The sequence below is a fragment of the Rhyacophila brunnea genome, unplaced genomic scaffold, assembly GCF_057557595.1.
Source record: "Rhyacophila brunnea isolate RB1 unplaced genomic scaffold, BYU_Rbru_1.0 scaffold_4, whole genome shotgun sequence".
Classification (NCBI taxonomy): Eukaryota; Metazoa; Arthropoda; class Insecta; order Trichoptera; family Rhyacophilidae; genus Rhyacophila; species Rhyacophila brunnea.
The window spans coordinates 10,824,979-10,842,439 of record NW_028233068.1 but is presented as its reverse complement, the minus strand read 5'-3'; the positions used below and the strand labels follow the sequence as shown (position 1 = coordinate 10,842,439).

The window sequence follows — 17,461 nt, the reverse complement described above, 5'->3', positions numbered from 1 at the left end:
TGTATGTTTATTGCTATTTTTCGACAATATATGAGATGGTTACTTTCTACAATCACTTTATCAAAATTTCAGTGATTATGAAGAACATGATGGGAGCCATGAAACACTCCGAAAACAGCGTGAACTGCACAGAGATGTGTGCCGCGCTGCAATCACCATCATCAAGGACATGACTTCAGACGCCCACTCTCGCGGCGCCAGAAGTGCTATCCCCGAACCAGTATATAAGTGCGGACGATTACTCTACATGAAATGCATTGCCAGGTAACCATTTTTGTAATTATATAGTACTATAAACATACCACGTTACCGTGAAGTTTAATAGTTTTGACAGAAAATAATACTTAGAGTGGCACTGAGGGAGAGAAAGCGATGCAATAGCAGTCGATAAATAGCAACCTAATCGCCTAATTGATGCGGACTAGAAGAAATTACATCTACGCATGTTCAAGGTTAAATTGTTCCACTAAAATATAAATCGCTTTCAAAGCCTCAGCTAATTCTCATCTCTATTCCAACGATAAAAAGCATGCGTAAACATTGTGGCCACCATCTTGATATTTTATCGGCTCCCTTGATCCAATGTTATCGAAGATGAGCCATATCATTTTTCCATCTTTTAAACTTAATAAATCCAAAACGACTACAGGACACAGTAATTAATATTAATAAGATAGAAATATAAAAGCCATCGCCATGGACCAAGGTTTTGAAGCAAGATACTTTATGACAGTCAAGCCATAAAACCCAAGTTAACAAAACACGCCTGTGTTCAAATATTGAAATCGCATTTTATTTACGTGACAAATTTTAATGCTTATTATAGTAAAAGCGTAACTATTGAAAATAACATATCAATCACGTAAAATGGAAATTCTAATGGATTCAAGCTCTGTACTATTCCATTTAAGTCGTTTTTTGCGACCCGGGTTTCGCCTTTCGGCATCTTCAGGCGTCGTGTACACTCACCAAAGGCAAACACACACTGACAACGAACACTCTTAACTCTACCTTATATAGTAAATCAATACAATAAAGTAGGTAAAAACTCCATTACCTACCTATCTAGTCAGAGGTTACAAAAAAAAAAATACAATAAACAAATTATGAATAGTCGAAGTGTCAGTAAAAAACCTAATTAGTAAAGTTAAGAGTGTTCGTTGTCAGTGTGTGTTTGCCTTTAGTGAGTGTACACGACGCCTGAAGATACCGAAAGGCGAAACCCGGGTTGCAAAAAATGATTTAAATGGAATAGTACTGAGCTTGAATCCATTAGAATTTAAATTCAAATTCCATCAAGTACCTTCGGTCGATAGTATTAATACACAAAATGGAGTTAACCGGTTTGCAGATAAAGCAGTCGATATTCTCTAATGCATGTTCAAGTTTATCCCAATTTGTCCACACTCGAGATCCGTAGCCTATTATAACATACCCAGTAGGATAAGCCAGTTCCCATTAATTTTGTGCTCCTGGTAAAACTGTGTTTTCTTTTTAAACGGAATATTGAAATTGCTATGGTAATAAATTTCTGGTATTTACAATGTTTAAATTTTTTCAATTTATATGGTTAGGATTTACGTCGAAATTTCGTGGATCAGTTTTTGAAATAATTATACATGTTATGTGTGCAAGAATCTTAACACAAATGTAGACAATCGTTTTCAATAAAAATCGAATTTTTCACCATGATAGGATTAACAAGGTTTACAAAATAGGTACCGATAGGATAACAATATGCTAAAAGCTCTAAAGATATGTAAGGATGTGATGCATTAAAAAAAAATTATGTCATTTCTCTTTTTCCAGGCATGACAACTTCTGTGATTTCGACCTGGAGACTGGACTTCTCGTGGTTGAATGCTTTCACGAACTTATGGAACTCATCACAGAGAATCACCAAAAAGACATGCACACCTTTCTTGCAGCCGTTTGTAAGACTTCTTACAATATTATGCTTACAAATATGTCATTACAGTAGAACCTCAATATAACCAACTTTGGATAAAACAGACAAAATATCCAGTCAAATGTGAGGATTGTTAAAAACGTCCTTTTAATGCAGGGGTTCCCAACCTTTTTGTACTCTAGAGCACATTCTAAAATATCGGTAGGGTGGCGGGCACCACCTATTTTTAATCGACAAACTCCTTCCATAACTTCTCATTTTCCCATAATTTATTTTCTTATATTCATAATTTATTAATAAATAATAAACAAAAATGTTTCAAAATAATAAAACTATTATTCAAATTGCATACACACAGAGAAATGTATTTACAAAACGTAAACAAAGTAAACAAAAAACACAAATACAAGGAAAACATTTTATAAAAAAATAGATTATCAATATGTCAATGTGATCTTTGGCATTGCATATCATTGGCCAGTGACTCATAATTAGGAGAGTATGACGATAATCCTGTTAGCAAACAATCATAAAGATGCTCATCGGTGAGTCGAGATCTATATCTTGATTTTATTAAGTTCATGTTTGAAAACAATGATTCGCATAAATATGTCGAACCGAAAAATGATTCAATTTTATATGCCGCTTTTTTCAAAAATGGGAACTTTTCTCTGTCCACTGTATTCCAAAAGTCCTCCGATATTAAGGATTTAAGCAAAATATCATTCTTAAGCTCCAAAATTTCTAACTCTAGTTCTTCTGTCTTACCTTGAACAAAATCTGCAATACATGCGGCCATTTCCATTACATTTATTTGGCAAGTAAAAGGATTGATACAGAAGGAAACAATTGGCTCGATATCTGTAAACTGCAAAAATCTCTCTTCATATTGTTTTTTTAACACTTGAAGATGCTTAATAAATAATGACCCGTTTAATTCATTGTTACCTAGCATTTTATTCATATGTGGGAAATGCACAAGAGAATTGATCTGCAGATGTGATATCAACAAATCCAATTTAGCTTTAAATGACTTTACAGAGCTTATCATTTCAGCTATGTTTTTGTCTTTCCCCTGCAACTCAAAATTTAAAGAATTCAATTTTTCCATGATGTCTGTGAGAAATCCCAAACCAATCAGCCAGCGAGAGTCAGCTAGTTCATCATAATTTTCCTTTTTATCGTTTATAAATGTTTTTATTTCTTCAATTAAACTCACAAATCTTGTAAGAACCTTTCCTTTACTGAGCCAACGTACTTCAGTATGCAGAATAAGATCATGTTTTTTATCTTCAGTATCTTCTAACAGGGCCTTGAAAAGTCGGTGTTACAAAGGAGCTGCTCGAATAGAATTGATTATTGTTGTAACTATTTTCATAACGTGTTCAAATGGCAATATTTTACAACACAGAGCTTCCTGGTGGATAATACAGTGGTAGGACATAAAGTTTGAAAATGATTCATCCTTCTTCAGAGGGCAATAAATCATTTGTTTTTACCTACCATTGTTGGTGCCCCATCGGTGATTATCGCAGACAGCTTGTGCAAAGGCATATTTATTGACTTGGCGTATGTTCTGAATGTATTATAAATATCCTCACCCCTTCTCTGTCCTTGTATAGGTAATATTTGCAACATATCCTCTTTTACTGTGAAGTTACTAAATACCATTCTCACCATAACTGCTAACTGTGCGGTGTCTGATATATCTGTTGACTCGTCAAATTGTAGCGAGAATTAGTCACATATTTCCAAGGCAGTCTTTAACTGAGTTTGTATGTCTGTTGAAATTGCATGTATTCTTCTTGTGACGGAGTTATTTGACAACTGTAAGTCTTGTATTGCTGAGACAATCTCACGTTTGTTAGAAAATCCATCAAACAAACAATCGGCACCAGTCAAAAATAATTTTTTAAACAACTCACCATCAATGAAAGGTTTCTTCATTTTTGCGAGCATGTGAGAAATTTTGAAAGAAGCAATGGTGGTCTTTTTAGAATTTTCCACATGTCTAGTGAAAACAGTCTGTTGTGCAGTTAGACTTGATTTTAGTTGATATATTTTTTTCTTTCTTACTTCAGATTTAAGTGGATAATTCACATCAAAAGTGGCATGAAGTGTCGTTCAACATTATGTTTTTTCGGCACTGCAATACTACTACCACACAACAAACAGACGCATTTATTTTTCACATTAAAGAAACAATATGATTCCTCCCAGTCAGTATTAAAATTATAGGTTCGTTGTTTTTTACTCGGTCCACTCATTTTAGAACCATATAGAAGGAATATCAAAACTCCTAATTCGTGTTTCGTCAGACGAAGATGTCTAACTGTCGCGACCCGAACGGGGCAGCAATCACAATCACAATGACAACAACGCGGTTCCAGGCGGGGAATGCTATTTGCAGATCACTCCTTGTACACGCCGAAAACCCGAACTGAGCCGATGATCGCCGAAGCAATCGGGATGGTACGAGCACGTGACTACTGTCACATGCTTCGGCGTTCATCGGCTCAGTTCGTGGCGTTCGTTCACTTCGGGTTTTCTGCGTGTGTCAGGCAAGCGTGAAAATGCCATCTCTGTCGAATAGTGGTGGGCACATACGAATCGTTCCGCGGGCACGGGGTTGGGAACCCCTGTTTTAATGTTATACATGTTTAAATCCAAGTGTGACCGCTTGTAAACAATTGTGAAAATTTTGACACAAATTTATATTTCATAAAAAGGGTTTCATTTCTTGTCACCATGGAAGAAAGAACCAACCTTTCAATTCTTTACGATCGATTCTTTTTCTTTTGGTATGCTGGCCCTACATGCTCCCCTCTTGAGATATGAACTCCACTTAATTGGTATGATCAATGTAGTCTATAAACTGTGCAAGTTTCATCAATATTGGTTCAGTAGTTTAGACTTAGAACAAACGGGAACAGAAAGACAGACAGATAGTGCAATTTTATTAAGTAGTACATATCGCTTTCAGAGCCTCAGCTAATTCCCTATATGGAAGTTCTCTTCTCGTCTCTATTCCAAATGTATATTTTTGCAGGCGACTTGCCAGCTTCTGATGGTCTGGCCGCACAACTGTCGTCGTTGGCAAAAGTACTTTCAGTGCAGCTGCTGGCTTCTTCTTCCGGCTCCCAAGACACGGCCGATCCGCTAGCAGGAAAGCTGCCTCAAGTTTTAGCCAAACTTTTCGCCAAGGTCTTGGAACTGGTGCCGTCGAACACAAAAGAATGTGCATTGGTAAGTTGAAAATTAATTAGTTTGCATGATTATTATAGCAAACATACTTTTTTTTGAAACATGCGAAAAATCCAAAATCTTTAACATATCTATGAAATACTTGAATTTGAAGGTATTTGAAAATTGGAGGGAATTTTAACATTTTTACTTATTAAAATGATTTTTTCCCTATATTGAGGTGAGCCGTGCACTCTATATAGGTTACATTCCATTCACCTTAGAGCTGAAAGTGCGGAAGCCACATTTTTGAGTAAGTATGCAGATTTAAATGTGTATTCACGTTCTGTTAATGCTGAAAATTTGGGAGTCCAACGTCACATGCTTTTCAAAATACTGTATTCTAAAACAATGGTAGTCGAATTATTATACTTTAGAGCTGAAAAAGTGTATGTCCAATTTAAGTCATTTATTCTTTAACCGCTTCACCGGTTTTTCAGCGGAGCATTTAATTACTACATTTAAATAACATGCTAATTATATCTAATGGCCCCCTAATGAGGACACAACAGCTGTGCCATCTGCGCTGTAAGGATTAAGCTAATTATTAAGATTAATTGCAAAAGTGCAGAAGTCCAACAATATGGTCCGAACGCGAGTGAGTATTTTAACTAGATTAGATTAACTATGTTAAAACGGCTCTCCTGCAAAATATTGAATAAGTAACTTCCAGACTTTCAGCTCTGTACAGGTACAGATATATTATGCAAATGAATACGGCAGACGGTTCATTAGGGGTTTCCGACTTAAAAGGTCATACGACTATTTAGTCCAAACTCTTTAGGGGTGACATATAATATTTTCGTTTTTCTTTCATTAACAGTGGACTGAATGGATGATGACGCAATGCTCCGGCGGTAAGGAATCCCGCTGGCTCGGTACGTCCTTAGTGACGCCCATTTTAAACATGTCCGCCAGGTCTGCAAGTCCGTGGTCTGTTATCACAGCACTCAACGGTACTCTACTCAACATTATGGGACCCAACGATGAAACGGTAATATATGTTTTTTTTATGCATGCTTCCCGTTATGGCTTCACACGACGCTACTTACGGGATGTGTTCTACACTTTTATGCTATTTTGCCTATTCTTCCCAAATTGCAACCATACCAAACCGACTATGTAAATATAGATGACCTGGGCGCTTGTGTCACAATGTGAGCATTGCCAGTGTATTATGAGCTACTAGTTTTCAAAATCTCCGCACTTCAAATTATAATTGTCGGTCTCTATCGTTATCTTTTAATTACATATTCATATTCATTCCTTTAATAACTCCTGACGCTATCTATAAATCATGTTAGTAATGTCATTCAGTCTTACTGCCGTATTCTTATACATTTGAACTGCGTTCAACGTAGTAAGCCGTTTATCGGCCGATTAAGGAAACTATAAAAAATGCATACGTCACAAGGTGCGCACAGGAATGCGCACCAAACTTAAAATGGCGGCGATCTGCGCGAGCTGTCAGTGTCACTTTAATACACAATGACTTCATCACAACAAACGTTTAGTAGGAGGCTTGAAACCTTCGTAGGTTTTATAAATTATTGCGAAAATGTGTGTGAAACAGAAAGGAGGAGACGCTTGCGACTGCAAAAAAGATACATCAGAGATTATCAATGTTTCCCTATCGGCACAGCTAACTAATATTTCTTTTTCATCTTGCGTGAAGTTAACTGCCCGTCGTCGTTGTGCCACAATAGGATTCATGATGATGCTAAAAAATGAAAATAAAAATGATGTTAAGCTTGTAAAAATGATCGAGATCGTGGTTCAATGGAGGTGTTTGTAAATATAATATTGACAACGAACCGTGAAGCTGTATTGCCATATTATGGAAATATTTACTGGGTATACTTTGATCATTTCGTGCATTATGAAGTAAAAAATAAATATGATTTTGTAACAAATAAATTATTTATAGTTCATGATAATTATTTATTTATAATTATTAAATTTATATGGTACCGTTTGCACATTTTTACACCGATTCACAATTTCAAAATTTTAAATTAATTTTCGGGAAATTTAAATTTAAAATTAGGTAACATTATCCATGGCATGACGCGTATTACGTCGGCGACGTGACGTCACTATCCGTCAGATACATTTAGGTTTATGCATGCAAATTTGCAGTAAATAGCTTGAATGCAGTTTGCTGTTATATGCATACGCCTGTTAGATTGGATAAGAAATAATTTAATTAAAAATGACTGATGTCCGGTATGAAAATTTTGATATATTTTTGACCACCGATGGACATTAACATAGAGGTATTAAATAAAAAGAGGGGCAAGATATTGGCTTTCTCATATAACTGAATGAAGCAGGCCAACAATAGCCGACAACTTACCAGAAATAGCGACGCGATAAAAAAAATGCAGGGCATCACGGAGGATTTACTTTGGTCATTATAACGTACCCATATAATATGATGTTAACGTGGAAATTTTGCCGCAAATTGATTGCCAGCCGGCCTCGCCATACTTTTTCACCATACTTGCTTGCTTCACCATACTTTCATATAACCTGCCGCCCCTAGGACATTAAGGTGGATGGATGAACAATTCATTCAATAGTATTCAAAGTAATCAAGACAATCTTACTTCAATACGATGATGCACCATCGGTATGATACATTTAAATGCATGGCCCCCAGGCCAGGATCTTTGGCAGGTCTCTGTACCTATCGCTAAGGTTAAAGTCTAACGTTCTACAGTGTCGTTTTCCAAATGAAGTTTGGGTCAAATAAAATTCAGTGTATTTTTAGCGATTTTGTAACACATTGAATTATGGAGTTGTCGACTATCAACATAACTACCAAAAATGGCATCGTACAACCGTGTATTTTAAAATGGTAATAATCCCAAGGTAAAATAGCGCCACAGGCAACTTTTTTTACTATTAGAGCAAATTTAAGATGTGTGTTTATCTCAGTTATCTAGTCGACCCGCCATGCTGGGCCCCAAGGTTAGAACCCTATCAACCCCCCCCCCCCAGGGCCATGTTTGAATGTTTCAGCAGTTGTTTCCTTCAGGCAGTAGTAAAATGTATACTGCTCTTCCCTTGTATTTTAGTTTGACGTTTTGAAAAACTGAAAAGTATAAAATACTAAGTATGCATAGAATATAGATTGACCTGGATAAAATAACTCCCATGTAAGATTCTGATATGGACACTTTTGATTGTCAGCTCTAAAAAGCTATAAAGATGTTTCGAATGTGATTGTAAAGGGAAGTTTTTCAATTGGCTGTTCAGAACATACATTTTTAGGGATGAATGAATTATTATTCTTACAGATCACCCAACCGGACTTTCCCCACAACGATTCGGGGCCGTTCTCCTGCATATCGTCATCATCAGCACCGGCAGCTTTCCTCTGCCTCTGTTCTCAGCTAACTTCGAGGATAGGGGCTACTGACCTGGTCGCCGGTCGACTACGGTCTGAATTCACCGGACTGAGGTTTAGGAAACCTTGTGATCAACATGCCGGTAAGTCATCTGATACAAATAATTTCACGACTAAGGGCTAATCGACATCGATTGCAGTGTCACAATGCAGGTTTTGCTAGATTCCAAATGGATGCAATAGGAATCAAACAAGAACTGCCACTGTTTCCATCAATTTTCTGCAAATTGCAGTGCCGTGTGTCATAGGTTTAACTCATTACGTGCATCCAACGCAACTACTGCGTTGCCCATTAGATATAATTAGCATGTTATTTAAATGTGGTAATTAATTAGTAATTAACAGGTCTGCAGTGAATGAGTTAAAGAAGGCGCCTATCGAACTTTGAATTATATTTAACACATTATACTTGGTCGAATTGGTAACTATAAAAAAGTTAATATTCACTGTGTTAGTAATACTCAATGACATTAATATGGACAAATCATCTGGGAATAAAAATGACACTCACTTTTTTGTCGGGTCTACCGAATCTGTTCTAACGCCATTACAATAAAGGTGATATTGCTATAAATTCCCGATGCTTTTAGTCGGGTTTGTCGAACGGTTCGGTTCGAACGGATTCGGTCAAATGAACATTGACACTAGAAACACTATTCTAACGCCATTACAATAAAGGTGATATTGCTATAAATTCCTGATGCGTGATATTGCATAATGGAAATTGCGTAACGTCTACCTATACATGTGCGAATGTCGCTGTGCATGAATTTAATTGCTAGCTACTGTATTGAGTGCATTGTCCATTAATAATGTCATTGGTAATACTTAATATATTGATTGACACCCTGTTGTTGACATTCAATTGGTTACTTATATACTATTATTTGTTCATCTAAATCATGGCTTCCCAAAGTAGGCAATACCGTCCTCCTTGGAGAGATCTGGGGGTTGAGGTGAACGATTGTGACTAATTTAACCAGAAGTCCATAAGACCTTTTGTTCAGCTTCACCTTAATATATTTAAACTCCGTCCAGTAGTCTAGTAAAGAAGATTTCCTTCAATGTCTTTGTGACTAACTCTTGTGTTTTTCAGCGGAATCGTGCTTGAAGAACCGAGAGCGTGCAGTGTGCACAGAATTGTGCCAGATATCGGGTGAATGCAAGCGCCTGGCGAAGGTGCAGTGCCCGGCCGGCCCGTGCTGTACGGCGGCCTTACGTCTGATCACCCGCTTCTATGCCGTCCTCGCCACTCTCGCCATGCACTTCACCCTTAGAGGAGATAAAGCTTTGCTCGCAGCTAGGTGACTACATATATAATATATTATTGTCTTTGCTTTCTAACATTATTTATACATCTTTCAATTATCAACCTATCACTGCCTTTCTTTATACCAACCTATACAGGAATTATTATCTGACCGCTTTACTTATGTGCGCGGTGCATGGGGCTGTATGTATTTCCTGTTTGAACACGTAATGAAAAAAAGATTGCCAGAGTTTGAAAATTTTAAATTCCCTAATACTTCTTAAAAAGATTAAGATTACAAAACTTTAAACATAACTTTAAAATAATTAGTAAATTAGTTTCAATACTTCTTATATCTTATATCAATATATTATTTATTTATCACAATATAAAAACCAATTTAACACTAAATTATACTGATAATTTAAGAGCGGAATGCAGAAACATTTGTCATAACTAAAATTTCCTTAGCAGAAAACACTATGCAGAAACATTGTCCTTAGTTAAGATCATTTTTATTGAAAATAATACCATATTTAAAAATTTTCTTTCCTATAGTTTATGTAAATTATTTTATAATTGTTAAACGATGACAAAAAAATGACAACTGCATTTTATAAATGCAATAACTATAAATACATATTAATATTTAATTATAATACTCTAATGTTTCCGTTATAAGTCATTATACGTGATTCCACAGGCACTGCAAGATATTTTTTTAACATGGTAACACTAGCGTCAAGTGTCATTCTATCATCTGGTATCTTGTATTTCTGCGGGCTGGCGTATAAAAGTAAAATAATATTCTGCAAGTACATGCCAAACAAATTAACACTATCAATATCCATATTGAGATACATTGTTAAATGAATTTGAGTGTTTGGACTGTTTTATAGACATGCGAATTTATTTTGACAGCAGCAGCTGTCAGTGGTAAATGGTAATACAGAGGGGGGTGTGTTCATAACAGAAGTAGTCTATCGTTAAGGATTCCTTAACTCTATACTCAGGATTGTCTATAGTTAAGTCATGCTTTTCGGCGACTTATCCTTAGGATCGAAATCTTAGATTGTGCATGCCGCTCTAACATTACAGATAAAAATAAAAATCAAGTAAATGAATGCCGATGATGGCCGAGTAGCTTATGACGCCGTGGATACCAGGTTCGAATCCTGGGTCTGACAAATACACATAAAGTTTTTCAATATTTGAGTCAGACTATGGACCTAATAGGTTGAGCAAGTGGCTAACATCCATTTCTCGTAAAAACAAAAATCTGTTAATACAAACCTCCACTCTGTGGAGGCCCATATGATCTTATTAGGATCGGACATGGTCAAACAGATGATCATTCAAATTTTGATGTCCTCTTCATTTAAATTTTTAATTCCAGACTAATTGACAACAAACTTCATCATCTTCCACATCCTCTTCTCCACTGCCATCAGTTTCATTCTCGTCACTACTTCCAGTATTTACACTAAAAATTAAAGAATCCGTTACTCTGTCCAAACAAACAATTCCCGGTTCATCATTAAACAATCCTATTCCATTCACACAACTTGATTGCATTATTTTTTTGACAGTTAAATTCGTTTATGCTTTCAAATGCTTATATTAAAAGATACAGATGTCAGTTATAACTAAAAGTAGTTGCTGTAGAAAATGTGCATGAATTTATTTCAGTTACGATTCAGTTATTTTCTTAAAAAATAACAATATATATTATTTGATCTCAGTTAATATTTTTTCCCCAAAGGTAACTTAACTTAACTTTTTTGAAGTTGGTAATACAGTTTCATCTTACTTGTTATTTTTGCGATATGTTCATTTGCCCTTGTCTAAAGAAATTAAGGGTGATCCATGTCGCTTTTCTTCTTCACAAAACTTGGCAACATTTGTAATGATATTTTTAGCTTGAGATCGCAAAGGTTTAAGCATTATTAAATCGATTATCAATATAATGACTATGCGAAGCTTCGATAAAGACTACAATCGTGAACAAGGAGCGGTAGATAGAATGCTTTGTGAAAGAGGGGGTGCATATTTAGTTTCAACGGCCAACGCAACTTCTGTGCACACTGGTTAATAAGCCAGACTTTAGAATACAACCTCAATCATCCTGATTTCTCTATGATTATCTTAAAAACTATGTAGCCAAATAAAGATCTCTTTTAACTTTTATACTGCTATAAGCATCCCTAAGAAAAGGTTGACTAAAGCCACAGATAGTGTAGAGGTTTCGTATAACTCTACAGCTGTCAAAGGTTAACAACGCTACGATAATCAAACAGTTGTCTTCCAGCCTAGCTACAATGTAGTCGATACCTCCCCCCCTCGCTCGCCCGCATATCCTTTCTGAATTCAAAATTCAATCTACTTAAATCAAGCAATATAAATGTGACAGTCATTTATACCCTGTTCACGCAATATTTTCGAATGCGACTTTACGCCAGATGGCGTGCAAAACGTATAATTGCGTTCATCCAGATTTTGTATATAAGCATCTCGCCAAATCCGTACACAGAATGCCCCTCTACCATAAGTTTAGCGAACCGATTGCTAAATATAGCAGAGTCGATGTTTGACAGATTGCAACTGACAGCCCGCGTTTGTTGATAATAATTGTCATACGTACTTGTTTTCTTCCGTATTTCATTATGATTCAGTGAATTATTGTCTAATGGTATTATCTATTTTACAATTGATCCTATAATTGGTGCTTCATTTTATTCAATCATGATTGCTTTCTTTATTACTAAACTTTGCTTTCGTGGATGAAACTAATCTACAACGCCGTAAATTTCGTAAAAGCGATAATGCTTTCGGATTCAAAAGTTTCGTTAGTAAATATTTATCAGACGCAGATGAATGAAAATCTAATTAATATAAATATATATTTTAATAACTCAATTCATATTATAATTGTGCTGGAAACGATCTATGCATAATACATGGTATACTATCACCATCAGCATTTACTTTTATTTGTTTAGATAGGTACCTACCTTCCGCGATAGTAATCATGTACTTACTTCTCAAGAGTATTATATTTGATTATGTTGATGATATAATGATTTTATTTATTCAATAACGTTTATTCGGCATTTGGATTATCCGGCCATATTGTAATATAAATCAATAAATATAAGAAATAATGAGTATGTAAATGACGTAGCGATTTTAACATCTTTCATTTTCAATATTGGTATTGTATTACTACTAGAGGTATCTCGCGGAAAAATGCAAAAATTATGTCCTGTGTCGTTTTTGTTTGACGTTTAAGCGTCCATAGACATCAAACTTGTTAAAAAATGACCATAGAGAAAGATATTCTTCTGATTTTGGTAGAATGAATACTTGATCCAAATATGCGAGCATACCCCGAACACTATGATTTGAGTGAAGCATAACGGAACACGAAGCGATGTCTGTATACAGTTTCGCAAGCACTTCCATGAACACTCGACTAGTTAGTAAATGGTTGTAAACGGAAACAGCGTAAGTTTGGAGGGTAATAAACGATTCGGTTCGGCTTATTCCATGGATAGGGTATTACTCTGTGCCGTTGTTATACTAAATTTATTAACACAATATAAAACCATGAAAATACCATCTCTGTGTGTTATTCATCACGTCCCGAAACACTCCATGTCACGCACACATCCACAACTTCCAGAACAGATATTATAACATCGGAGGTAAGAACAGCACGTATGTTCATCCCCCCGATAATAGCATCCATACATTTATAAGTAAAAATAATAGAATATGTGGTGTAATTATCTAATATAATATTTTCAGGTTCAACACGGTTGTCAAATTGTCCGGGAGGTATTTCTCGCATCATGTGGATGGGTTAATCATCCATGCGGAGAGTTCCGGGAGTGAAGTCAGCGAGATGGGACCTCTAATGTCTGCGAAAATTCTACGAGACACGAAACAAATCCCTCGCCTTGTTTTTGAAATGGAAAATTTCTCCAGGAGGATTACGCTGTTATCCTCGAAGACAAAGGTTTAAACATTTGAACATTATATATATTATTATGTAAATACATACTAATTCATGAAGAATTCATTCCACGCTGTGTCCCATCTCAAACTTCAGCTTAGGAGGCGACAGAAGCGAATTGGCTCACCGTGATACTAGGAGAAATCCCGGTAGACTGATGAGATCCAAATGCAAAAAAAAATCATGTCGAACATTTTATTTTGGTTTAAGACGCGGGATGTTAAGGACATCACATTGGTTGTGGTTTCTTGACTTTTGATTCTCTAGAATCAAGAATTCGAGAATTTAAAAATGTTTTTTTGGTTTTGGATTGTGGAATATAAATAGAGATACAATTTTTAGTACTGGACAGATTAGTTCTCAAGAAACGAGAACCTCGAATTTTCATGATAAAATATTTTGGAGAAAAGAGAGTCAAAATTGAGCGTAGTTATACACAAAGCAGCCAAGCCATAATTTTGAAATAAATGAGTTATTGTGATTTCCATAATGTCACACGTTTGTTTTACGTTCTGCACAAATCAGCCAAGCTGCTGTAATGCAAAAATCTCATATAAATGCGTTTTAAAGATTTTACAAATCGCAGAATATGACTTTTTAGATCTGCATAAAGCAACCAAGCTGCTGTCATACAAAAATGTCATATAAATGTGTTTTAAAAATATGCCTTTTTCGATCTGCATAAAGCAACCATATGATAATATTATGTACCTAATTATTAAAATCCTAATTGTGTAAGGTATGTTTTTCATTTTATTATATACAAAATAATTTAATATATAGATTTTTCATGTAAAAATTAGTGCCAAGCAGCTAAATATTAATTTATAATTTACAAGTTTTTCGAATTATTTTCAGAACTTTGAAATTCCCATAATACTTGAGTAACTTAGAAGGTTTTTTTTAATGAAAATAGTTGCAAAAATAAAGATTTTTCTTACAAAAATAAGAGTTGGCTGCATCCAGAATGAACATTCTAAATAAATGGTTTTGCACAAAACAGCCTGGACTGCTAAGACACCATAATTTCATAGATTTTATGCTTTTATCTTTTGAAAGTTACACAAAATCATATATATATATAATATCTATCATTCAAAATGTATAAACAGTATACACAGGCTTTGTAGATTTAAAGAAAGACACTTTATATAAAAGTGCTTCTATCTCTGATTGAGGTTGGTGTGGAATGGCTGCTTTGCATATAACTATGCTCAATTATTCATAATATCTCAAAAAATGACAATCACAACCTCTAATTACACCAATAATAAAATAAATTGTCTATATGCCAATGTATGGACTTAATCGGATGCATCCACACAATGCACCAACTTTAATATGTAATACTAAAATCGAACATTCAGGAATTAACTTTCAGTTGTGAAGTGCTGATTGATACCATTTCTTAATATTATTTTCTTATTCTCTCCAGGTCGATCTAGACCAGTATCTATCAAAGGGAAGCACTAGGGATTTCAGAATAAAGGCTTCAGAAGTAAGAGAAGCACTCAGAAGCAACAACAAATCCGACTCAGATGACGAGATACCTGCAGAGGAAGACAATGACAGGAGCCGTGAGCAAGAGGAGAACAGCATCGATGACATCATCGACAATGCCGAACTGGACGAGGCCAAGAGTTCCGATGGAGACCAGGAAAATAATGGTAATAATTGCTTTGCTGGTATTCCAAACAATCATGATTTAATGCAATTTTTTCTTTATTCCTTTTTAATACTACAACAGCTCATGCGGCCCAATAACAGTAGTGTAATGAAACAAAGTGAGTATGTATTGCAGTAGTAGAAGTGCAACAACAAGGGCCCCGCCGTATTTGACAGATCAGCTAATGAGAAATTTAAATAAAATTTCTTACGTTAATTAATCATTCATTCACTTATACGGCAGCAGGTTGTAGATGACAATTAAAAATATCCAGAGAAACAAAACCGCAGTCATCAACACAAACTCATTTTGCCAACAACACAACTTCTCGACGGAAAGTCATTGGTAACATCAGTGCATCTATTCTATTCACAAGACTGCTATCGATGGTGGTTTTTCATATTTTTTTATTAGTATTATAATTTTTACAATAAGTTAGTTGTAATTGTTACAATAAGTGCTATGTTTTAACAGCACCTCTCTTGGCTGTTCTAACTTTTATAGACAGTTTTGACTGTTTTAACTTATTCTAACAATTATAATACCTCAATACAAAAATATGATAAACTACCCTCGATAGCGGCTGATAGCAGTCTTGTGTATAGAATTGATGCGCAGGAGTCTCAAAGGTGGAGATCACTTTGATGATTGAGGTGGCACTTGAAAAAGAATAATATTTCTCTCCTCACTATTATACATACTAATGCACGTTTATTTTTCTAAACAGGTGACTGTTCCAGGAAACACTCTCAGGAAGACGGATCTGATACAAATTCCAATGACAGCGACGGTGAAAATAAACAACCTGTTAAAAAGAAATCTAGACGTGTTTAGTTAGTTACACATATACCGTGGCATAGGCTAGTTAATACACTATAGACCAGGGATGGCGAACGTATGGCACGAGAGATGATTTTAGCACGCCAACGTTTCTTTGAACATGGAAAAATTATTCAAAGAATAAAAGATATAAAAAGGCTAGAAACACGTCGAAAGATAGAATCTCAAGAACTCGATTGTAATTTTCCAACTTAACAGAATTCTTAAAAATATATATTTTTCATTTTTTCCCTATGAAAAACTGCTCAGCACGTCAGACAGTCGAAAAATAATATTTGGGAAATTTAGGCACACGCACGTAAAAAGGTTCGCCATCCCTACTATAGACTATGTTCATGTTGTATTTTTTTTTTATATAAATAAACCGGCAAACCGGGCAAACAGATATTATAATTGAATTCCAGTGCCTATTTGTAATCTAATGTTATTCCAAAGTAATAGAAATAATAATTCATATTTTTAATAGACAGAAGTCGAAATCAATGGTGAATAATGCCTCAAGGTCCCACAGTCATTTGGTCCAACAAATTATAATAAGTTTACTTTTGTGTTATACCTCCAAGTTCTTGTTTGGACATTGTTCATACTTACGTTTATAACTTGTACATAATATTGTCAGGATTACATCTTGTGACTTGTTAATAACAAAGTAATAAAAACAAAAAAATAATTGTTGATTTTTTTATACTGTTTCAGTAAAACCTCGTTAATACGAATTCCATGGACCGAAAATCGAAAAAAAAATCGAATTATGAAATGTATAGGGGGAAAATATTACTAAAAAAAAATTGATTTTCATCAATATTGTTTACGATCATAGATGTGCCTACCAAATCTCCGGTGCCGTGTGTGTTAATCGGTCATTAAATGTCAGGATTATATTTATCACCTTCTTAAAATAAGTAATTTATGATGTTTTACGAAAAGTCTGTCACAATTTTCAATGACTGGCTCATGAAATAGTGTGCTTTATTACGATTTATTGAATATTTTTATATGCCAGGACCTGAAATAATTTCGAATTACGAAATTTTTTTATATGAAAATAATGTTCAAGGGACTTTTTTTTCGCGAAAATTTCGAATTACGGCGAATCTCGAATTATCCGTGTTCTTATTAACGAGGTT

The 17,461-nt window shown here is 35.1% G+C and overlaps 1 protein-coding gene across 1 annotated transcript in view; it reads left to right on the top strand.

Moving 5' to 3' along the window:
• FANCI (Fanconi anemia complementation group I) overlaps window positions 1–16,985 on the top strand; it is a 41,920-nt gene extending 24,935 nt beyond the window's left edge. Inside the window, exons 17-25 of the mRNA XM_085953856.1 lie at window positions 73–264; window positions 1,810–1,934; window positions 4,959–5,155; window positions 5,976–6,146; window positions 8,455–8,647; window positions 9,661–9,868; window positions 13,621–13,831; window positions 15,264–15,495; window positions 16,222–16,985. Of these exons, the coding sequence (XP_085809982.1) occupies window positions 73–264; window positions 1,810–1,934; window positions 4,959–5,155; window positions 5,976–6,146; window positions 8,455–8,647; window positions 9,661–9,868; window positions 13,621–13,831; window positions 15,264–15,495; window positions 16,222–16,328 (1,636 nt within the window). The 3' untranslated portion in view covers window positions 16,329–16,985. The remainder of the gene's footprint in view (window positions 1–72; window positions 265–1,809; window positions 1,935–4,958; window positions 5,156–5,975; window positions 6,147–8,454; window positions 8,648–9,660; window positions 9,869–13,620; window positions 13,832–15,263; window positions 15,496–16,221) is intronic.
• The last annotated feature ends 476 nt before the right edge of the window (window positions 16,986–17,461 follow it).